This window comes from Camellia sinensis, chromosome 8 (assembly GCF_055761805.1).
Source record: "Camellia sinensis isolate YWXY chromosome 8, ASM5576180v1, whole genome shotgun sequence".
NCBI lineage: Eukaryota > Viridiplantae > Streptophyta > Magnoliopsida > Ericales > Theaceae > Camellia > Camellia sinensis.
This window is the reverse complement of record NC_138968.1, coordinates 172492103-172517634: the sequence shown is the minus strand read 5'-3', so window position 1 is coordinate 172517634 and position 25532 is coordinate 172492103. Positions and strand designations below refer to the sequence as shown.

The 25532-nt window shown below is 39.2% G+C and overlaps 1 protein-coding gene across 1 annotated transcript; it reads right to left on the bottom strand.

Moving 5' to 3' along the window:
* Positions 1-6392: 6392 nt before the first annotated feature.
* On the bottom strand, positions 6393-7796 carry LOC145797515 (uncharacterized). Its single transcript, XM_082884781.1, has 3 exons — positions 7256-7796; positions 7071-7169; positions 6393-6923 (listed from the first exon to the last, which is right to left on the bottom strand). The coding sequence occupies exons 2-3, from the start codon at positions 7150-7152 to the stop codon at positions 6550-6552; spliced, it is 456 nt and encodes a 151-aa protein (XP_082740907.1). The 5' UTR covers positions 7153-7169; positions 7256-7796; the 3' UTR covers positions 6393-6549.
* Between the last annotated feature and the right edge of the window lie 17736 nt (positions 7797-25532).

Here is a 25532-nt window from a genome sequence, read left to right as displayed (position 1 = left end):
TCCTAATTTCTTTTCTAGGACATCCTATAGCTCATATGGACACGTGTGCACGGTATAACTCGTGCTCTTATACCACTCTGTCACGACCCAAACCCGCCCCTATGGGTTTAGCATCATAACCGGCCAGTAATCCTTGGATTACCGAAGGCCTTTGAATAGATTAACAAAATTAAGGGACTAGCGGAAGCAAATACATATAATATAATTGTTCAATGAGCCGTGCTGACTTATATGAAACAGAAAACATAAAAGTTTATATAAGTATCCAAAAGTCAGTCTTGCATATACCCACACACATAATAGCATCTTAAGTACAGCCAACAAAAACAAAGTCTGATATACATAAGCAACTAGAACTCATAACATGTGACACTTCCGGAACCTCCACGTGAGGTACAAAGGTTGGCTGACAACAGAACACAGATCCAAACAAAAGTCTTCAGGCCTGATCTCCAGAACGCTTACCTATACATATATATACACATAGTGAGCTATAGCCCAGTGAATAACATTAAGGTAAAGGGGTTAGTGAACGAAATCTGAATATTTCGTAATCATAAAACAGATCGTAACATAATCATTCACATATCTGAACATAATAATGATACATCCTATAGAACACATCACATATTGTCTTCCGACTAGAGTAATCGGTTCCGGATACCGATTAAATATATATCACCACAATGAAGTGGCTAACGAGATCTCGTAACCACATATATGTCATGGACCCGCATTAACATGTCGTCCCCCATGACTTAGGACTATCTATGGGTGTCATAATAGATTTCAAACATAGGACATTCGTTTACGTAAACGATATCATTTCAGAAATCATAATTTATCATATCTCATTTGGAACATAATTCATACGAATATATCTTTACAATAACGTTACTCACAGGGGTTCTCGTAAACGGTCAATCAATCTTCGAGTCTTGACCTACAACCACAAAGTACATAACACAAACATATCGTATCATTACACATGTACTTGGCCATCACGGCTTAGTTCTCATTACATAGGTTTCTTGCTTAACGCATTGTTCAAAACACACTCTTGTAATCTCTTAACTTAGTACATTCCTTTCTTAGTGTGTTTCTATTCCATAACTTCGTTACTATGGCTTAATTAAGACTTAGGAATGCGTAAGATGCAATGAGGATACCAGAATATGAGGTGAAACACTTGGTAAAATTTCTAAAAACAAGGTCCTCACTCGAGCATAGCTTTCCTCGCTCGAATGGATATGCAAACATGTGAGGGGTTGCTCGAGTGTGACTTCCTTCGCTCGAGCGGTCTGCAAACTTGGAAAAAGTACTGGTTGGTCTCAATCTACGCTCGAGCCACAACTTCCACGCTCGTGCGGTTCGAACAAAATACAAACGGTTCGCTCGAGCGTGACCTTGGTCGCTCGAGAGGAGTGCTCATGTCTGCAAAAATGCTAAGAGCTCACATTCTTCGATCGAGCGCAGGTTTCCTTGCTCGAGCGGACTATGAAATTCTGGGTTTTCAAAAGTAGAGTTTTGAGCTTCCAAATGCAAATTTAAAGGCAAACTCGTGCATGGCTTGTTCAAAACACTTGGAAAACTTTTCTAAAACACAAATATATGATCATTTACAAACCCTTAGCTCAAAACTCATGGATTTAGCTAAAATTGAGTTCAAACTTCCATGTATATAAGATTTATAAACTCTTTTTCTCCAACACCATGGTTTTAACAAAATTGAGCTCAAAGGCTCCATACATGAGGGAAATCATTTTCAAAACATGAATTTAAACTTTAAAACATGATGAATTATACATGCATGTGCCAAATAACTTATGATAACAACTTAGATGCTCAAAATCAAACTCAATATGACAAAACTCTCTATATATATATATATATATGCATGCATGCGAAATTATAATCAAATTCTCCATCTTCTTAACAAATTTATGTAAAATACATGCAAATGATCATAATAACTCCATGAATTCATCACTACAATACATAATCTCCATGAATTATTAGTCAAAGGCTTACCTAGAGTCTTGAATAAGCCAAATTCTTGTAAATCTTAGAGCTTCTCTTCTTAATCTTCAAGAATCAAACTTTAATCTATCAAGTTCTTTAGCTTTCTCTCACTAAAGTGAACTCACTCTCTCTCTAAAAAGTCTCACCAGATTTTTCCACTCAAAGAATGAAGGGTCTTGAGCTCAAAATGAGCTTATAACTCACATATATATAGTTGTGATGATATGATACATTAATGAGAACATTAGGTTAGCCAAGCATAACTTAATTTACCAAATTGAATCCATTTTTAATAAAATTTGTCATATCATTCTAAAAATTTCGAATAACATATTAGTGTAACCAATTTCAGTTTCGGATATCGATAAGGCTTCCAATCCTCATATCAAAGCAGATTTCACAACAGATATTACTACGAGTAACAGATAAAAAGCCAAATAACATATAAAATACATGATAAACACATAATTTATTTTAATCCCCTCATTAGCATCGATTAGTAGCTAATTGCGGATCGGGGTTGTTACATTCACGCTCGAGCGACCACTCTGAGTGGGTACACTTTCACTCGAGCGACTTGAATCATGCTCGAGCGTGAAATGCAAGCCCTTAGAAGTTCTTATGTTTTGCAACAAACTCGAGCGACAAAAGTCACACTCGAACGAGGGTCTGAGTCTCACGCTCGAGCGTGGGTCGAGCGTCCGTCGAGCGTGAAAAGCAAGCAACTAATACTTTTGTCAAAGTTTATAGTCCGCTCAAGCGAAGGAAGTCACACTCGAGCGAACCTTCACATTTTGCATGTCCGCTCGACCGAGGAAAGCCACGTTCGAGTGTGGACCCTGTTTTCAGCAAGTTTTTGAAAAATATTTTCAAGTGTATTTTTGCATCCTCATTTCATACTAGGCATTCCTAGGCCTTAATTAAGACACTATGATGAGGATAAAGGTTAGAAACACACTTAGGACAAGAAAATGTGTTATGTGCAATTCGAGCGTGTGTTTCAATGAATATCTCTGTCATGTTATGTAAGTCACGCGCCACGAGTTAAGTGAATTACCTACTCTACTCGTTTATTTGGAACCATCTATCAACAGTGGGTAATAACTCTGTAAAGCTATATTTAATTACAAGCATTTTCTGACTGATATGATACGATCTGTTATTTGAAATGCTATTTTATGAATTATGAATGAATGTCCATTTTTCTGAAATGTAATTGTGGCACCCTTAGTTCACGTGGCCCTTGCCCGGGGGTAACAATACCAAGGCCAATATGCACGTGGCCCTTGCCCAGGGATAACAATACTGTGGCTTATATGCACGTGGCCCTTGCCCGGGGCTAACAATACCGAGACTTATATTCACGTGGCCCTCACCTAGGGGTAACAATACCATGGCTATTTGCGCGCAAGATATGGACCTTTATGGTCGACGGTACCAACTATATATGTGGGTCTCAGGACCAAGTTGATATGATAGCTAATGGGTGTACCACATATGATCTTATGCAAAATCTGAATATGAATATGAATATGAATATGAACATGTATCTGAACCTATTTCTGATTTGGAATCTGAATACGCATAAGACTTGTTTTCCGATAAGAATATGTTTTGTTATAAACTCTAATTTCTAACTCTGTGATGGTCTTTATTCACTAAAACCCTTTACCTTGTTATTATTCACTGGACTTCCGCTCACTATTTATTTGTATGTTTGTAGGTGAGCAGGCAGGTGACCAGGCCTAAGTTGATGCCTGGCAAGTTTTGGTGTCAGCCAGCCATCATGCCTCCCGTGAAGGTTCTCTTTTTGAAATCTGCTCAAGTTTTTTTGTGTCCTTGAGACTTTTTGTACCTTGTAATTGATTATGTCTAGTCTGAACACATTTTTAAAAGTTTTGTATAAGTGGCTTGGATGACGTAAGACTAATGTATTTTTTTTATGCCACATCTATATATATATATATATATACATGTATAAGTTTGTTTTCGAAAATTTTCTGTCCCATGTATGTCTACATAGCTCTATGGACTATGTATGTTTAGTATATTTGCTTCCGCAGCCCTTGTTTGTATATTATTATGTTCAGAGGCCTTTGGTAATCATAGGATTACTGGCCGGTTACGATACTAAATCTATAGGGGCAGGTTTGGGTCGTGACACCCTATCCCCTCATAGGGGTGTTTTGGTTCTCATTTAACTAGTATGTGCTTTACAGTGAAACTGTACAGGAACGTGCGTATCAGTTGTAAGTTGGGTATCAGTTTTGGGGATAGAATTCAGCGTTGAGTGCAGTCCTACAACTTTGATTACATCTGTGTGTTGTTAACATTTGGGCTGAGGTGCTGCACGGTTTCTGATTACTGCTTTCTTTTTGCTTTATTTCTTTTTGCTAGGTAGTATAATACCATAGCTTCGGACAGTTCAGATGTCCCCCAAGCGCTCTGGACCCGTGTTAGGAGGCTTTACAGAGCCGGAGATCTTGTTAGGGGACAGCCCGTGTTTACTTCGCTCCCTCCGGTTACTAGACGGAGGAGGGTAAGGTAGAGTTCATTGGTTTGATTTCTACAGTAGTCACCCTTCACTTCACTTGCATCTAGTCAGGCATAATCTTCTACATCTAGTTCAGTACGAGATCATTCACCCATTCTAATGGCACAATATCCCCCTGTCAGTATGGAGGACTTGATTCACCACCTTCAGCAAGCAGTTGAAACCATGCAGCAAGACGCTGCTTGTCAAGCCGAGGTTACAGCACGTCAGACTGAGGTAATAAACAGGCTGTAACAACAACAGTCACAGCCAACAGCAGCTTTTGTGTCTCATGCACCTCCTACGGGTATCCCAACACCTGGAGCCACCGCCCATGTTGAGAATTAGGGCAATCCGGCAAAGCCAATCCCACCACAAGCCTCCAAAGCACCTGTGTATCAAACCGAGACTCCATTTCAGTTTGAGGTTGACCCGACTGTGCTTAAGGTTAACAAGCTGGAGAAGCTCCTCAAAAAGGTGCAGAGTGTTAACTCTATCCCCGACATAGGAGACGGGTATACCGACTCTGCAGTGACATTGCTAGACCGATTCAAAATGCCACACATCGATCGGTTTGATGGTTTTGGAGACCCCATGGTTCATTTTCGGCTGTTTTCAAACATTCTGCGGCCGATGGGCCTGACCAGATTGTAGAAGCTCTCACTTTTTGGCTGGTCCATGTCAAGAATAGCGGTAATATGGTATGCCAAGCTAGAAGATTCTATGAAGCATAGTTGGGAGGAAATGGCTGAGGCCTTTGTTGCACAGTACTCGAAGAACATGCAAATCAAGGTCAACTCGTGATCTCGAGGCAACATGCCAAGAGCCAAAGGAGGGCTTTTCAGAATTCGTGACAAGGTGGAGGGCCAAGGCTTCAATGATGACCACACGACCTTCAGAGAAAGATTAGATAAGGATAATAGTCCGCAATCTGCATAGGAAGTTGTTGCAGAAAATGATCATCCTGCCTTTGTTCACATTCACTGAGCTCCACGAGATGGAGGTTCAGATTGAAGACGCTATGAAACAAGGGTTGATCACTGATGAAAAAGAGCAAGTCAAGAGGCCTTTTGTGCGCAGTTCCAATGCAACCACTAGTGGTAGCACAGCTGCGCGGCTGTCTGATGTAAGCATTGTCACCACCGCTACCAAGACCGCCAATCCTTTTGCCAATACAGCACCACAAACTTCAAATAACCCTACCCGATCCCAAAGGACCTTTACCTTACTTTACATGCCCTTATCTCAAGCCATGAAGGTATTGATCAAAAAAGGACATCTCATGCCATTAGAGCCACGCCCACTACCCGATACTCTCCCACCTAAACACAACCCAGCCAAGTACTGTGTTTTCTACCAGCAGCACATTCACGACACCGACCAATGCTTCAGGTTGCATAATGAGATTCAAGACCTCATTGACAATAAAGTGATTGCACCACCACAGAAACCGTGACCACAAACCCTCTCCCGACCCACAATCAAGTTCCCCCGCCTCAAAACCTAAACCTAATCCATACATTGGCCACCCCCTACGACCCCAGCGTATATATTACCCTTTTCCATCTACCTAGACCTGTGGTTTTCATTCATGAAAGTACAGATTTGTGCATGATGGACACGTCCACACTACAACCTAAACCTGTGGTGGTGACAATTGGCGTAGAAGGGAAGCTGGCCTTAGATCGAGTTGTGTTTTGCCTTTTGTATTTTGTTTGTTTGTCGGTTCATTACCCAATTAAGAACATTGTTTCAATCAAGCGCTCTTGGCCAATTCGATTCCATGTCCATTTTCATGCAAATGTGGTGCTTATGATGCAAAAAAATAACAACACTCTTTTTATAAAAACTGCGAGGTTTTATTCCAATCGCGATTTTTACAAAAAATGAGTACAAGTTTTAAAGCAACTAAAACCTATCCGAAGCTATACATCTACTAACGCTACCAAACAAAAAGAAACTAAGCAAAAAATCAAATATTAGCGCCAGTCGTCTCATGCTCGAGAGGCCCTCTTTGTCCTCTTCCTCGAAGGAGAGGACTCTGGGGCACTTTCTCCGTCGACTCCGCTGTCTGCATATGTCTCTAAACCCGAGCCGGCATCGTCTCCGCTCTTTGTCCCAGGACTCGCCTCGGCATTGTCATCTCCGTTCTCAGAACCCGAGCCAACATCATCATCTCCACTCTCGGGCAACTTAGAATGCCAACTCGCCGCCTCCTTAGAGTCATTGGTCTCAGCATCGTCATCGCTTAAGATGGGCTTTGGAGGACTGCTCCGGCCTCGGGTGCCTCTACCCCCTCTCTCTTTCCTGCTGTTGGAGAAGGTACTACTGGTGCTGCCGCTGCCGGAGCCCTCGGTATAACTAGGATCTAAAAGACAGTTGGAAACATATCAGTTATAGTCTGTATATCAAATACTATCAGATATAGTGTGTTAAATACAATTTGGAAAAGACTACAGTTGAAATGTCAGTGAATCAGTGGAAAGATGATAGCATGAAGCGCAAAGGAAATTACCGGTATGTCGTGGAGACCAAACAGCGTCTCCCTTCTCTATACCATGTCCATCAATGAGGCTATCAGCTCGAGAGTGCCCCATGTGTACTCTATCGATGCCTACAAATGTATTTGGTTGATTAGTGTCTGCAATAAACATATCTGAAATGAAATGCAGAATGTAAATAGTAAAGTGTAGTCCATACCTGGGATGGGCCTCGCATTCCAACAAGCTCGTGCCCAACCGTTACAGACTCAATCGGGATCTGCTAAGCCGCTCCAGTATGCTGCAAGCATGTAAGCGTGGTGGGAAGCTCTGGCCAACCAGTGCCCTGCCCTGTAGGGGGAGCCCCTCTAGCACCGGCCTTGGTCGCCCTGGTCGCCCTACGCACCTCTTTCACTGTAGGAGCCCTCGCCTCCACGAGCGCCTGTTAGAGGTGTCATGAGATGGGTCTAAATGAAGGTCACGTAGTCGCCCTCTGCCCTGAAGTAGTCAGCATCCAAGCCCGCCATAAACTGAGTGGCTGCATCAATGGATAGGCTGTCTGCTGATCTCATAGACTCCGACAGTGCCATCGGAATGATCAGGTCTGGTAAGCCCACGATCTGTCAGACGAACCACTCACTCAGAAGCCAGGCCCAGCAGACTGGGCCCTCAAGTAAAATGCAAAAATGAGAAGTGGCCCAAGCCCCGACATACTGGTCCCATATCCTAATCAGCATCGTGGCCCAAGGCTGCCATGTGATCTATAAATAGAGTGTACAGATTGTTAGTTGTTGACAATTGCTAAAATGTGAATCGTAACGGTTGTAAAGCAGAAGTGACTATGTTTTGGGTTACCTCATGAGCAGCTACTGTGTCGAAGTAGTGGCGAAAGAAGGTGAAGGTCTCGCGAGTACTGCGCTGGCACCTGTCATCATACTGCCTCTAGTAAGGGACTACCAATGGGAGCTCCTCCATGGGCTCTGGGGCGAGAGTTGGAAAATAAGAATACACCCATAACTGTAGAGAAAATGTAGCGATATGTGAGAACACAATGTATGAACAGATGCAAAAAGTACAAAACAGAAAGCATACAGTATGAACAGATGCAGAAAGTGCAAAGCAGAAAACACAAGTGCTGAACAGATATGAAGCGAAAAATGTAAAATACAAAGAGGGAACTGAAATGCATACCTCCCAGGCTCGCCAATAGCCTCCGATTAACTCTCCCCTCAGGGGGGAGGTAGAGCTCATGTAGCCATATAATGTGGCGAGGCCAGCTTCGCCCCAATCATAGAAGCGAACCCCGGGAAGAGTCACTAAGGCACTCAACAGATATAAACCCACGGTGTTCCACCTATTCGAAAACAAGGTGGTACTGGGGATGAACATCATAAAACCCCTGGTGTACTACTCTATCTCCTCTACTATCTCGGGCTCACTCCATCGAACGTGCTCAGCAAGCCAACTATATCTAACTATAGTTGTTCGGTATAAGGGTGGACGAGCTCCCAATAGCTCGATCCAGGCGGCCTCCCACTCTCCCGTGTCCGTGTCGAATGGGATCGGATCACCCTTTATGCCTAAGCTAGTGATCATGGCAAATTCGTTGGGAGTCATCGTCATCTCCACGATAGTGGAGAAGTGAAAGGAGTTGGTGGTGTCCCACCATCTCTCCACAAGTGCTCCCAGAAGAGGACGACTAAGGGTGACCCGCGTTAGGTCAGAGCAGAAGAGGTCGAAGCCAGTCTCGTCCACAATGTCGCGAACTCTAGCAGGAAGCTCGTCGTACCAATCTCGTGCAGTCGTGGCCCCGTACCCTCTGAAGGCACAATACTCGCCCTGTGGTAAAGAATTGATAAATCAGATAAGGCAGTGATGAAAGTACAGTCAGATGAAAGGCAGTGCAAGAAATGCAATGAAAGTACAGTTAAATGAAAGGAAGTGCAAGAAATGCAGTAAAAGGCAGGCAGGAATGTATGAAAATAGAGCTCATACCTCAACGGCAATGGATAAAAGGTGAGAAGCCGATTCCCTCAATAGGAGATCCTCTGGTACACCGAGAACAAAGTCGCTAAAGCGCCTAAAGCCATCGGCTGGCAAGATATGTGTCCGAGGATGGTACCTCGCTGGATCAAAAGGCCATACCCTCAGTGGTAACGGCTTTGGATCCACCTCAGACTCAAACTCCGCCTCGAGGTCAACCTCGATGCCCTGAGCTGCCTCGCTAGCCTCGGTAGTGACCGGCTCCTCTGTCTCGACAACAGGTGAAAATACAGGGGGAACCTCCCGAGGAGCCCCGTCATCTGGTGAATCATCTGTCATCTGGAAAATTGGTGAAAAGTAGGTAAAAAGTGAAGAAAAATGGAGAAAAGATAGTAACCTTGCAAAAAGTCAACCCTAGGAGAGAGAAAATGAAAGAAAAAGTCAAAGCCCAAAAAAGTTTGCGAAACCCAAGAGAAACTCAAAGGGAACAAGCCTAGAAGGGTGAAAATGAGAAAAAAAAAGTATCGAAACCAAAATCCAATCGATTCAAAGTGAAGAGAATCAAGAGGGTTTAACAAATAAAGTTTACGTGGGGCGTTAAAAAATGCGTAAAAAGCTCGGATCTAGAGACGGAAAGTGTCTAGAGTGAGAGAGAAGAGGTTTTCGGATATGTGGTGTGGAAATGAAGTCTAGATACCTATACTTAAAAACCCGTGCATGAAAAGTTATTTTTGTCCCGAACAACCATCGATGGCCGGCAGATGGCCGGTAAGGCTCATTGGTGGGCGACAAGGCCTTTCCATGGCTGACAAGTGGCCGGTGGCCTCCCTCTGAGTCCTGTTGCTATTTTGTGCCTTTATTTTCCAAGAAGTGCAAGGAAAGTTCACTGTTGGGTTCAGATTGTCTCTATGGAAGCTCAAAACTATATTTTCAGCGCGTGATGTTCATCACTTGTCAACATGAGCGAGGTGCATCCTTTTGAACATATTGTAATTCCTCCGAGAGGTAACTCGGAGGTGCCACCAAGTATTGCTTTATTCGATTTAAGTTTTGTTCTTTTTCGTTGCATAGAATATGCATTTCCTGTATATACAAGCTGCACATACGTCATACATCATTTATCATTTGTGCGTGGAACATGCTATCAATCATGCGCAGAATATGCTCTTATTTCATACATAGAATATGCTTTTTATTCTTGCATAGAACATGCTTTCAATACATCAGTTATCCATCTTGCATAGAATATGCTTTGTGCATCTATCACACTTGTTTACTTTGTACATCTATCGCACACGTTCACTTTGTGCATCTATCGCACACGTTCACTTTGTGGATCTATCGCACACCTCTCTATTGTTCCTAAGGACACGCGAAGCGCGGCCCTGGGCAGGTTTCATCTAGGGACATGCGAAGCACGAGCACAAGCCCGAGCCCGAGCGGTTTTATCTTAGGACGCGTGAAGCGCGGCCCTGGGCAGGTTTCATCTTGGGACGTGTGAAGCACAAGCCCGAGTGGTCTTTCTGTTTCTCAAGTAGGGTAAAACACAACCCCGAGCGATTTTATCAATTTCTCAAGATGCAAGAAACGCAACCCTGAGCTGTGTTTTCTTTCCCTGTCTCTTGTTTCAGCAAGGTTAGAATGTGATTTTATCTTTTTGCATGGAACCTGTGTTGGTTAGCTTGAATTTGCTCATTCATATGTTGTCATCTTGTTTTTTTGCTTATTGTCTTGTTATTGATTGTTGTATCATCTCGCATAATGATGAGTTTTCAAAACAGCTGGCTTCGTGTAGCGTGTGAGTTCAGCTTTCAAAGTTACAATGTGAATATCATTTGCATTTTACCCCAGAACTACAATGGTTTGATTCTTTGCAAAAGGATGCGTAGGCAGCCTGCAGGCTCAACCATTTATTTATGTCTTGATTGTTTGTCCAAGTCTTACGGCCTTGTCAAAATGGGTCGTCTTCGGGCTTTGACATTCACTCACGTCATTTCATGACTCCGAGTTCTGTCAAAGAGGGGCAACAGTAGACACCCCATTTTTGACGGCCCCTACGACTTGGACACCGTTGCATGTACACCCGATGATGAGTTTATATGCTTGCCAAGTCCTCGAAGTCCTCAAAGTCCTCAGCGGAATGCCATAACTTTGAGCCTTTCAAACCTTACACTCTTGTTGCTTCATTCTTGGACCAAGCCTTGGTCCTTCAAGCCTGCAACCCTTGGTGGCCTACTGGTCACCTTTTTGGGCTGCCAGCCATCACTTTTGGGCAGCTGGCCACTGATGTGGCTTGCCGGCCACCACTAGTGCCCAGACGGCCACTAGTTTCTTTTGCAGATATTTTGTGATAGTTGTGCTAGCTGTTTGCACAGATGCATACATCTTCACTCACGTGTAGGGCTGGATATCCTTGTAGGGAATTCATGTTTTCTATATATAGGAGACCTCCCTCTCTTGTTTTAAGGTCAAAAAATTTTGAGATCAAAATTTTTCCTCTCTCTTTAGCAAATCTCTACACTTTCGCCTACAAATCCTTAACCTTTGCCTATACACCCTTAACCAAATCTTTTCATCTTTGAGCTGAGGCACTTTTGAACTTAGTTTGAGCTCTTGAAGGGTGTGTCATCTTGGTTTTGTTGCTTGAATTGCTTCTTCCCTTCAAGAGGTATAAGGCTTTACCTATTTGCTTGTTTTTCTACTCTTATTTTTGCTGTTTTCCAACTGATTTTAGGCTGTAAAACTTCTGTATTTTTGGGCTGAAACTTGAGATTTAAGGCCATTAAAGGTTAAGGGGTTGATAGCCCTTCTTTGTACCTTATTTTGGAGGCCTTTACCCCTGTGTTTCCCACCAATTTACTACTTTTCTGAGCTTGTAAATACTGATTTTCAGAGATTTTTTAGTGGCCAAAATCATGTTGTGAAATCCAAATTTGGAGGGGTTAGCCTCCCCTTCTTGTGTCTTGCTTACTAGCCTAGTTTATGTCATGTTTTAGCATATTAATCTAGCTATTTTTAACTCAATTCCAACTTGTTTTAGACTGTTTTGGGTTGTTAGTTGCATTTGTGCTTTGTTTTGCATGCTTGTAATGTAATTGTCCTCATAAGTTTGGTGTTCTAGGCCTTAAACACCATCTTATTGGAGTTGATAGCATTTATTTATGCTTTTCTCACTCATTTTCAACACTAATAATCTCTGCAATCTCCTTGCTTTCTTGGCTTTTGTTTTGCTTTGAAAATGGTTCAAATAACTTTTTTGTTTAAAACATGAGATTGAGGTGTCATGCTTAATGGTTTTATCCCTTAGAGGGTTCATTACCAACGGTATGATTTCTCTTTCATGCCCAAGACAACACTTGGTTTGAGCCTTCTTTCCATTAGAGGACTTAAACTCACTATTGGACTCAATTGATTAAAGAATAGTTGGTAATTAAAATGGAGTAATTAAAATTGAGGCTAAAAATTGTGAAAGATAATAATTTGGTTGTGTTCAATCGGATGTTAATTGAATAGATGGAAACTTGAACTATTTCATACTTGCTAGTGATGAAATGATTCAAGTCTCCAAGGTCATCACTTCCCTTGATCTTCCATGAAAGGGAGGTGGTATGAGTCTTGTTTCATTGCATTTATTGAACTTGCACACTTGGTTTCATAAGCCATCATGCAATGAAAATGCGTCCATTGATGGTTCGTGAACCAAATTTGCTATTCCTTTGATTTGTTCATGAAAAGGAGGGGTGAGTTGTGCAAACAAACCCGTGAAATACCATGTATATGCTCTGTTTGTCCTCTATTGCAGCAAAGAGAACTGGGCGGCAGTGGTCGGCAAGCCACTTTTCATGACCGGTAGACCACCTTTGATGGCCGGCAACTCTCATCACTAGCCGGCCGGCCGGCCACTAATGCAAATTCCTCTAGCATGTTTGTAAGGCAGAGAAGAGTTATTCTGGAAGTGAGCAATAGTGTATGAGTTCTATTGCACAATAGAGGCTCTCTGGAAGCAAGACGATGGTCTTTCCAGTGGAAACCGAGCATGCACATGAACATCCCACACATCCTGAGATGGAGTAGCTAGCTTCATATTAAATTGTTTAGCTTACTTAATTCTTTTAATTGCACTTGTGCTGTAATTATTTAATTAGTTAGTTAACTAGTTATTCAATTTCGTTTTGTAATTAGTTGGTTAACTAGACTAATTAATTGATTCATTTGTTGTAATAATTAGTTAAATAGTTAGCTAATTTGTTCATTTGTTTTGTAATAATTAGCTTAGCTTTAGTTAGTTAATTAGCTAGTTAGTTTATACGGACAGTCCTTTTTGAAAGCACAATGTAATAATGTGTACGTTTTCCAACCCCACGTCTTTCTCCTTTTTATTTACTAGCTTATGATGGTTAGTTTAGGGACATCACGTTTTGTTTAGCATACTCCATGTTTGCATCCATTTATATTACATGCATCGGGGCTCGGTTCATCATTCTAATTGCATTGTTAGTTTAAATACTTCTTTGAATGCGTGCTTAGATCGCATGCTATTTCATTGATTAATATGTCATATTAGTAGCCGAGCCTAGTAATTACATATCGCATGTGTCGCATTAGTCATATTACAAAAGTTAGAATCATGCATTTTTCTAACTCTTTTGTTTATTTTGGATTGAAGTACGAGGTGAGCCTTTACTCACTTTAGCATATCGCATATGTGTGATTGTTGCCATGTCTAGCATGCTTGCCATGAGGCTAATTGCTTAAGTGTTATTATTGCTTGAATGCTTGTGGATGAAGGCTTGTTGCTTGAATTGGAATAATTTGAGTAATGTTCATATGCAATCACTTTTTTCAAGCGATACATTTTTCGAAACAATTTTCAAAACAAATATGAACCAAGTGTTCTAATTCTTGCAAGTTAATCTATACTTGTGTGTGCACATCATATAGTAATGTTAGCATAATAATCAAAACAAAAGTATATAATGTACATAAGATTCATATCATGATTAGTAGAGGCCGATCTTTGATCGGGGAAGCAAGGTGCTTAAATGCATTCATAACCTTCCTCTTTCGTACCCAAGTTCCCGAGCCGAGACAATCTTGGTGATGACGGACACGTGGCCTTTGACATGAGTCATGGATTTCCTAAATTTTTCCAAAAAAAAATATTTTGGTGGCGACTCTGCATCTTGCAAAGTAGTCCATTTTTGGCAATTTGATTCAAAATCGATTTTCTAAAAGATTTGCCGGATTTGGATTCTTTGGTGTTTATCAATTTCACATTGCACTTGTGAGATTAGATTCAGAACCGTGGAAGTCCAAACTATAGAACTTATATTTCGAACATCCAAAAGGGGGGCGCGAAAAAGTCGAGCTACATAGATAGATTTCTGCTTAGAGGTCTTTGGAGTTTAAGATAAACATTACCTTCTTGTGTCTAGATAACATCATCAAGAGTATGTCTAATAATTGGTCTAACTGGTACAACATTCTTAATTTGCCATTTTTCTAGAAAAGTAATATTGTTCCAAGGAATCATTTTAGGAATAGCTACCTAGCTACTAAAAAGATTAGTATCAATAAGGACAGTTTGTCCTAACTCACTGTGTTTTCTGATATAAGGATTTAAAATACTTAAAACTTTAAGATGAATTCTGAAAATAGTTGATAACAGTGGTGATCTTGGTAAATACTGGTAACCATTAGTCAAGATTCTAAGTTGAAGAACTTTAGACATGTTAGGGTCAATGAGTGCTATACTCAAATTCGGAAAAATATTAAAATATACTGGTCCATGAGATGAGCTAGTTTTAATGGCTCCTATCAAAGAAGCTTTCCAATCAAGGCATCTACCATCCCTCAGCGTACAAGTAAGGTTGGTATTTTGTCCTAACAAAGTTAAGGGTTTAAAAGCTATTTGGGCAAGTCCTATGTGGGGCATATTTATATTTTTTCAGAAAATGTACTAAATCCTGTATTTGTAGTAATTGAATTACTTCATCATCATTCTGTAAAGGAACTTCATGTTCAAAAGTTTTAATGATTTTTATAAATAGTTACTGGTTTCACTTTTGGGATTGTCCACTTATCAATGGCTTCCCAAACGTCCTGGTAGGCAACTAGTTCTGCTGCTTCTGACGTAGAAGCTACTATATTAGCTACTGTTGTGATGGTTGAGTCTTCTGCCATTGGATGTTTATGACCATATATGTATAATTTAATTATATGTATTATGTTTATCTATAAACATGGCCCTGATACCAACTAAGTGCTCGAAAGAGGGCTAGGCTAAGCATGTCTGTCAACGATTTATAAGATGCAAATGTCCTATAAGCAATCCCTACTAGCGAACTAACCTATAAGCGACTTGGGTGACGTTCCACTTCTCCTAACTCCAATCTACCCTTATATGGCACAAATCCAAAAATATAAATACACATAATACAAGTATATAATAAAAAATTTTTGACATATATAGTCTCATGTTTTACTGTTGGGGTGGAGGCCCAATGATGGCCGCCGACACACAAATAAGCTCCTATATTTGTTGTTTTACTTTGGTTATTTGTTGCTCACAAAATTCTATCTGTTGTGTAGCCCACGGCTGAAGATACTGATCTTGAAGAATTGTTAGATAATTGTTACGACTTATATTATAAAATTCTAAAACATTTAATAAATCAACAAGTAAATCTACAGAGGGCATACATTAAAGAAAGAAATACTTACAATCACACTCTTCAAAGCAGCTTAATTCTTCAACACTTAATTTATATATTGGAGAAATGTTTACAAGACGAGAGAGGGAAAGCTTACACCAATAAAACTTAAAATTTGTAAAACTTATTCTTAAAAAAAACACACTCTGCCTCAACAAGGATGAGGTCCTTCCCTTTTATAGACATAGAAATGGAAAAGATAAGATACAATGAGGATAGGTGGTGGTCCTAATAAAGTAGAGTCGATCGTCCTTATCCTCAATAAGTCAGTATCTTATCCTCTTTGTCTGGTTGTAGATAGATGGCAGACAGGACATCAACTTTTGTTGAAAGTGGTTATACTGGTTTTGTCATTTTACGCTTTGCCTTTACCTTTTTTATCGTTTTCTTTGTCGGTTTTGTCGACAATCATACTGGTAAGTGAATCCCAAAAATCACCAAAGTTGGGTTTGTCATCTTCTGGTGCTTGTGATTCTCTAGCTAAAACAGCAAATTCATTTTCATCCTGGTCAGGATCGGGATCTTCATGACCTTGACTACTAGTAACAGATTTCATGGAAGTGTCATCACTGGAGAGAGTTTGAAGAAATTGTTCCTTAATGAAATCCATACTTTTAATAATTAATTCTATTTCTGACAAATTAGGATATTTTTATCGTAATTTTGTTTGGATTTGTAAAAACGGATTTTGAGTAACTGGTTTGGCTGGAAATAGTTTTTGGAATAGCATCCTAACAGGCTTGAGAATGTACATTGATTTTCTGGACAGTTTCTGGTAGAGTAAGGGTCATACCCTTATCCCGCCATCTCACAAAGAAAACCCTTTTGAGACGTAGGATCTTATTTGAATAATTACACCCAAAGTCCCATTTCCAAATCCATGGAATACCAAAACGAATTGTGAAATGGACTAAGGATTTTGTGATAAAGATATCCTTATTTACTGGTAAATGGGAATATGCAACATGCCATTCATTATAGGCTTCCCTGATTGGTATTGGTAAAATTTATAACTGTAAATTTGGGTTAACAAGGTGCTTATGTTAAACTAATATCGTTAAGTTTAAATGAGGTGCTTACCTCCATCCGCTGTAAATTTGGGTTACTGTTAGAAGTTTTACCAGTACCAATCAGGGAAACCTATAATGAATGACATTTTTACTCCTTATACAGAATTTGTTATCTGTTATATAGATGATGTTCTTATTTTCTCATCTTCTATTGATCAGTATATTAAACATTTTAATATCTTTAAGCATGTTATTATCAGAAATGGTTTAGTTATTTCTGCACTAAAAATGAAACTTTTTCAGACAACTGTCAAATTTTTAGGTCATAACATTCATAATGGCAGTATTATACCCATCAACCGCAGTATAGAGTTTGCATCTAAATTTCCTAATGAGATCAAAAATAAAACTCAATTACAGCGATTTCTTGGTAGTTTAAATTACATTCGAGACTACTATCATCAGTTATCCTAGGATGCATCCATTCTTTATACCAGATTACAGAAAAATCCTCCTCCTTGGTATGTGGAACATACCCAAGCAGTACAAAAAATTAAGGCTAAAGTTAAGCAACTTCCTTGCCTTTATCTTCCTAATCCAGTGTGGCAGAAGATTGTCAAAACTAGCGCCTCCAATCAGGGCTATGGTGGGATTTTAAAACAATTTAATTCTACTACCTCAATAGAAGAACTTTTACGTTTTACATCTGGTAGTTGGAAAGGACCTGCCATAAATTATCCAACTATTAAACAGGAATGTTTAGCCATTATTAAATGTGTGATAAAATTCCATGATGATCTTCTTAATCAACATTTCCTTATTCGAATTGATTGTTCTGCAACTAAACAGATTTTTAAAAAAGATGTTGTAAATTTAGCGTCTAAACAGATATTTGCTACTTGGCAAAGTATTTTATCAGCATTTGACTTTAATATTGAATATATCAAAGGTGAACAGAACTCATTACCAGATTTTCTCACCCGTGAATACTTACAAAGCAAACCCATGACCAGCAGAGGCCAAAGCCGTCAAGGCCGGGGCAGGGGCTCTAACCCATATCAAACAGAATCCCAAGGCTGTAAGCTTCTATTAGTAAAGGTGAATCTAGTCAAACGGTTAAGGATATTCTCCTTAAGCCTGAAGAATAGTATACCGCTAACAGTATTACTGAGAAAACAGTCCTCTATATTGAACCAGCCGATGAACAATGGATGTCTGACCCATGGGAAATTAAACGTAGGTATCTTACCACGCAACAATTTCCTCCTCATTTTGGCCAGTATCGTTATGTCTATAAACAGATACTTATTGAAACTGCTGCTGCTGAGATCAAGCACACATTGCATGATCCTTCCAAAACAGCTAGCCCTATCCAGTATAGTAAAATAACTATCAGAAACATTATGCCCATTACCACATGGGGCATCCATCCGCATACAACTCGCCAACCGATAAATATTAAACCACCTTTAGAACTAATTTTAAGTTACGTTCTGTAAGAGTGTTTATTTATAAACACTCTTACAGAGCCAAACAAGATTAGTTTAAGTCAAACTTGGCCACTTAAGCTAATGAAACTATTTGATGCCTAAGCTAATTAGTTCTTAGAACAAATGAGAGAAAGACGGAGAGAGTTAAAGAGAACCTTTCTTCTTTAGGGCTAGAAGAGAAAGAGAAAAGAAAGGGTAATATGATGAAAATTAAAGGGAATTCTAACTCTCGAATGCCCATTACCACCTGGGGCATCCATCTGAATGCCTATTACCACATGGGACTGACCTATACGCGACTTAGATGATGTTCCACTTGCCGGAATTGCTTACATTTGCACCTTATAAATCGTTGAGAGATGTGCTTAGCTTAGCCCTTTTTCAAGCACTTAGTTGGTATCAAAGCCAAGTTTATAGATAAACATAATACATATATATATATATATATAAATTATACATATATGGTCACAAATATCCAATAACAGAAGACTCAACCATCACAACAGTAGCTAATACAGTAGCTTCTACGTCAGAAGCAGCAGAACTAGTTACCAAACAAGACGTTCGGAAAGCCCTTGATAAGTGGACAATCCCAAAAGTGAAACCATAAACTATTTATAAAATAGGAACCTTTGATTTTACCAGTAGGAAAATCATTAAAACTTTTGAACATGAAGTTCCTTTACAGAATGATGATGAAGTAATTCAATTGCTACAAATACAGAATTTAGTACCTTTCCTGAAAAAATATAAATATGTCCACATAGGACTTGTCCAGATAGCTTTTAAACCCTTAACTTTGTTAGGACAAAATACCAGTTTTACTTGTACGCTCAGGGATGGTAAATGCCTTAATTGGAAAGTTTCTTTGATAGGAGCCACAAAAACTAGTTTACCTCATGGACCAGTATGTTTCAATCTTTATCCAAATTTGAGTATAGCACTCATAGGCCCTAACATGTCTAAAGTACTTGAACTTAGAATCATGACTAATGGTTACCAGTATTTACTAGGATCACCACCGTTATCAGCTATTTTCAGAATTCATCTTAAGGTTTTAAGTACTTTAAATCCTTATATCAGAAAACACAATGAGTTAGGACAAACTGTCTGTATTGATACTAATCTTTTCAATAGCCAGATAACTGTTCCTAAAATGATTCCTTGGAACAATATTACTTTTCCAAAAAAAATGGCAAATTAAGAATGTTGTACCAGTCAGACCAATTATTAGACAGACTCTAGATGATGTTATCCAGACACAAAGAGGTAATGTTTACCTTAAATTCCAAAGACCTCTAAGCAGAAGTCTATCTACTATGAGTCATCACTCTAATTACCCTATAGAGAAGATTTACCAAAATCCTCCAGACATTCTATGTCTAAACCAATTGAATCTGTTAACCAAGGAATGCCTTCTCGACCTCCTAGTCAACCCTCCAGTGATCCACTTTCTAAAACCCTAATCCAGGGGATTCATATATCCGAAAACCAAATTCCTCATGGTGTTTATGAAATCAGAAGGCCTGAGAGCCCAACCAATAGTGATATGAATTTTGAAATTTAATGGATTTTACATCAGGGAGTGAAATTAGAAAACAACTTAACTAGAATTTTATGCAAGATAAATATCAAGAATTTAGAATATGGTATTTTAATAACCATTCTCAGCATGAACTTCAACAATTAAAAAATCAGTATTATTATCATTTAGAGAAATATCAAACTCATCAACCTTTTCCAGAATGGTACTTTGAATTTATTACAATCATGGAAACCCTTTCAACCAGCCAGCTTAATGTCTTAGAAAATATTCAAAGGACATGGAAAACTATAGATGGCCAAAATATAATATATATCCATGCTCCACCGCAGTCATTAAAGTTAGCACCTAGTGATGTTTTTGGTTCATCTCAGCCTTTGGTTATCACTGCTTTTGTGGAAACTCCATCCAGAATAGCTCAAAGAGAGACATTACTGGCTAAAGATATTGTGCCATTAATTAAACAAAACAATTATGCCAATTTATGCTTTCAAACTGTAGGAAAGCAACTAACTAAAATTGAGGAAGCTATAAATACTTTTAGAAATCATAAACTGGTAACCACCTTTCACCTAAACTCTTCAACCGGTAAATATTAAACCACCTTTAGAAGTAACTAATTTTAAGTTACGTTCTGTACAACAGGATTATGAATTTATGGATACCCTTTTGAAGAAAATGACTGAATTAAATTTAGGAGAATCAGCACCAGGCAGTAGTTCTATAAACATGTTGTCTACTCAACAATCTCCGGAAATACAACAGGATGATGATGAAGGAGTTACACCTTCATTAATTTATGAAATTCAAAATAATTTTCAGGATATGCAATCTGTTAACAGAACCATTTTCCCAAAACAAACCGGCAGGGCAGCTTTACTGGGCCCCAGTAGGTATTATTATCATAGAACTACACCACAGGATATCTTTATGAAGAAGATTTCTTTCATGGCCAGAACTCTTACCATGGAAAAACCATTTATGAATGGAATATATATGGTTATTCTGAATATCAGATATTTGAATGTATACATCAAATTATTATGTATGCCACTGTTTGTAAACAAAATAATAATTCTGACCATCAGATAGTTAGATTCATTGTTGATGGATTCATAGGCATCATAAAGGGATGGTGGGATAATGTTCTCACTCTCACTCAACAGAATGAAGTCTTTAATGCTACCAAAACTGAAACAGATCCCGTTAGTAATACTGTTATTCAAAGAGAAGATGCAGTTTATACTTTAGTCTAGACAATTCTCTACCATTTTGTTACGAGCGGTACAGTTAACGCTAACCATAGTTGTCAATTACTTCAGAATCTTGGATGTCCATCTTTAACCCTGTAGGGGGGTTCAAGGTTAGAGAGGTAATTAGAAAGGCAAAACTATATTAATGGTCCAATAATGGTGGAAATGGCTGGAGAATGAGTAGCAGCAACTATCTGGGCGTTGGAGAGTGTGTAGCTGGGTGGTACTGAAGCAAATGGCTCAAGAAAAAGACAATGGCAGTGCCAAAATAGGCAGCATCTCCCCCAAATCCCCAAAATTCCTCTTGTTGAACCTTGGGAAATGGGTCCTATTTATAGGCTTTTCCTTGGTGCCAAGAGGACACCAAGTGGCCAAATAGAGAGAAAACATGTGTCTCAGAAGATCACATGGAATATTCTGTCTTGAGCCACTAGGCTGAAGGTGCCACGTGCCCCTCTGCATATACTGTGTACTATCTGTTTGCCTTTGCAACTACCTTTTTTAAGCCTCAGCAAATGTAGTTGCGACGGGAGTGTTTGGCGCTGCAACTCCCTTTTGAGCCTCAGCAAGTGTAGTTGCAGTGGGTGTGTTTGCACCTGCACTTGCCTTCTCAGCTTGAACCTCAACAAGTGCACTTGCAGCGGTGAACCTCGCGGCTACACTTACTTTCTCAGCTCTATTTTGCCAGTACATGCATTTTCAGAACTCCATTAGTCTGCTATCGACTATGTTCGTGCCCTCCTCAGCAAAGCCTCCACCCTTAGCCACCTAACCAAAAACTCCCTAGCTTCCTAGGGTGAAGGCCACAGTCAAGCCTGCTATCGGCCATGCTGTGCCTTAGTACCAAGCCCAAGGAGGCTTCCTTAGTCCTGGCTGTACGACTAAGGCAGGTCTATGTCCTGGGTAATGGAAAGGAAGTCCCTTATACTCGGGCTACCCTGCTCCCATCTTCGCGGGGTTGCTACGGTAAACTGGTATCTCTAGGCCTACTATCAGCTCCAACCAGTAAGCCTTGGGGCTTGCTATCAGCGCCAAGTTAAATGAACTTTGGGGCCTACTATCAGCGCCAAGCATTAGCCTCTACTTGCAAAAGGAAGCCTCTCTCAAAGGTTACTATCACTTTGGTAGGATATTCCCTCTGCAACTTAGTTACTACGGTAGTAGTTGCTGGGGTAACCATTTCCCGCGACGAGTCCAAACGACAGAACCGAGAATATTAAAGATGGCGGCGCCGACATAATGCCTCCGTAACTTGGGCGCTACAAGTACTGCCTCTGCGACTTAGTTGTTGTGGTTTTCTCTTTCCCTTGGCAACTTCAGTTGGCTGCGGTGCTGACATTACTTGGAATGGCGACGCTGAGACAAAGTGCCTCCACAACTTGGGCACTACAAGTTTTGCCTCTGCAACTTAGTTATGTCAGCTTTCCTTTTCCCTATGCAACTTCAGATGGCGGCAAAACTGAAGATATTAGAAATGGCGGTGCTGAGGCAAAGTACCTCAGCAACTTCACCGCTGCAGGTGTCCCCTCCGCAACTTCAGATGGCAGCGGAACCGAAGATATTATGAATGGCGGCGCTGAGGCAAAGTGCCTTAGCAACTTCACCGCTGCAGGTGTTCCCTCCACAACTTCAGCACTGCAGGTGTTGCCTCCGCAACTTGAGTTGGGCATTTTTCTTTGTGGAGTCCATCTGAAGCCCTGGTGGGTAGCACCTGCCTCGGCCCACTGTTGGCCCACTTCCCTTGGGCTTTAGCCCACTCCCCTTTTTCATTCCTGGTCGCCTCTTTGGGGTGACCTCAGCGCTTAGGCCCATACTTAGTTTGAGGTTTAATTTCTGACCCTCTACAAACCCATTTTCGTTCGTACACATATGTGTTTTTATTAAAAATTATGCAACAATCTGATGCTAACAGTGAACATTGAAAAGCCAAATTTATTAATGGCCTTCCTACTCTTTTTGTAGAAAACGTTCGAAAAAAACTTCAAGATTGCCATGGTTGCATGACCATTCCTTATAACCAGTACACCTATGGCCAACTTGTAGGCCTTATCATAGAAGAAGGTCTTTCTTTGTGTAATGACCTTAAACTTCGATACCAGATGAAAAAACAGAATCTTACCAGCAAAAAATAATTAGGTGAATTTTGTGAACAGTTTGCCTATGACACCAAGATTCATTATCCTTCAAAGTCTCGAAAATTCCATCACAAAAAGCCTTCCAAACAGAATCATAAATAATATAAAAAATCTCAAAATATACCATCTCAACAGAAAATGTTTTTCCCACATAAACGACAACCCACTAAAAAACCTTTATCAAAACAGAATATTAAATGCTATAAGTATGGAGCAACCGAACATTATGCTAATCGATGTAAATCGAAATTAAAATAGAAAATTAATACAATGTCTTTAGACCCTATTATAACTCAGCAGCTCTTACAGACTTTATTTGAAGAAGAAACTGACACTAGCTCTGAGTCAGATGGACTCGCTGAGCTATACTCCCCTTCCACCGCTAATGATGATGAGCTAGAAACACCAGACCCTGATTACTCATGTTCAGCCAACCTGAACCAAATTTCTAAAATTAATTAATTGAAATCTATTGTTGAATTGAATGGTTTAGCCCTTAGGGATCCTAGTATTCAAGTTTTAATTGAGGATCAGAAATCCCTGTTAGATTTAGCTGAGCAAATTAAGGATCCAGAAATGAAACTCAAATTTTTAGAAATTTGTTATCGACAACAAAAAGCTAGTACTGAACCTCCTTTACTTCCTATTCAATCTTATAGCATGAAAGATGTTTTGAATAGAATGTAGTCTTCACCTGTTATTGAAAAACCAGTCACCATTCAAGACTTGAAAATGGAAATTAATGTTTTAAAAACAGAAATTAAACACCTTCAAACTGCCAATCAAGTTATACAAGCCGATATAAATCAGTTTAAGACTGCAAAAAAGGCAAATAGCGATATTGCACCAGAAACTTCTGAAAAGAAAAATAAAAAGAACCAATATTTAATGCTTGTTAATCAGGTTACATTTCAGAAATGGTATATTCGTATTACTTTCGTTATTCAACTTGATTTTATTATCAAAGATGCAGTTGCCCTTGTTGATAGTGGTGTTGACATGAATTGTATACATAAATGATTAATTCCAACCAAATATTTTTAGAAAACTACCCAGTCTCTTACTAGTGCTAGTGGTAACTCTATGCATATCAAGTATAAAATACCTGAAGCTCTTATCTGTAATCAAGGCATTTGTTTATCTACATCTTTTGTCCTTATCAGAAACATGCCTCCAACTATTATTTTGGACACACCATTTTTTTGTCTTTTAATGCCTATCACCAAGGTTGATCCTAAAGGCATTCATACGACTATTCGTAATCAACCACTTATTTTTGAATTTATAACCGAACCATATACAAAAGAGCTAAATCAAATTCGTGATTTAGTCACTTTAAAAGAAAAACAAATTAATTTTCTTCAAACATAAATTCATTTTCTCACAACTGAGCAACAGTTACAACAACCCTCATTACAAAATAAAATCAAGCTTATTGAGAAAGAATTTCAAACAGAAATTTGTAATGATCTTCCAAATGCTTTTTGGGAAAGGAAAAGACACGTTGTTTCCCTTCCTTAAGAACCTAATTTTGATGAAAAATTCATCCCAACCAAAGCTTGCCCTAGTCAAATGAAAAAAGACTACCTTGAACTTTGCAAAACAGAAATTAATTCTCTCCTTCAAAAAAAATTAATCAAAATTAGCCACTCACCTTGGAGTTGTACAACATTTTATGTAAATAAACATGCAGAAATAGAAAAAGGTATGCCAAGATTGGTAATCAATTATAAACCTTTTAATGACGCCTTGAAATTGATCAGATATCCAATTCCGAATAAAAAAGATCTTTCGGATCGTTTACAGGATGCTGTAATTTTTTTCTAAATTTGATCTTAAATCAAGGTATTGGCAAGTACAAATTACAGACCAATGTTATAAAACCGCTTTTACAATACATTTTGAGCATTTTGAATGAAATGTTATGCCTTTTGATTTGAAAAATGCTCCTTCAAAATTTCAGCATATCATGAAAGACATATTTACTCCTTTTACAGAATTTGCTATCTGTTATATAGATGATGTTCTTATTTTCTCATCTTCTATTGATCAGCATATTAAGCATCTTAACATCTTTAAGCATGTTATTATTAGAAATGGTTTGGTTATTTCTGCCCTAAAAATGAAAATTTTTCAGACAACAGTCAGATTTTTGGGTCATAACATTCATAATAGCAGTATTACACCCATCAATCGCAGTATAGAGTTTGCATCTAAATTTCCTAATGAGATCGAAAATAAAACTCAATTACAGAGATTTCTTGGTAGTTTAAATTACATTCGAGACTACTATCATCAGTTATTCCAGGATGCATCCATTCTTTATACCAGATTACAGAAAAATCCTCCTCCTTGGTCTATGGAACATAT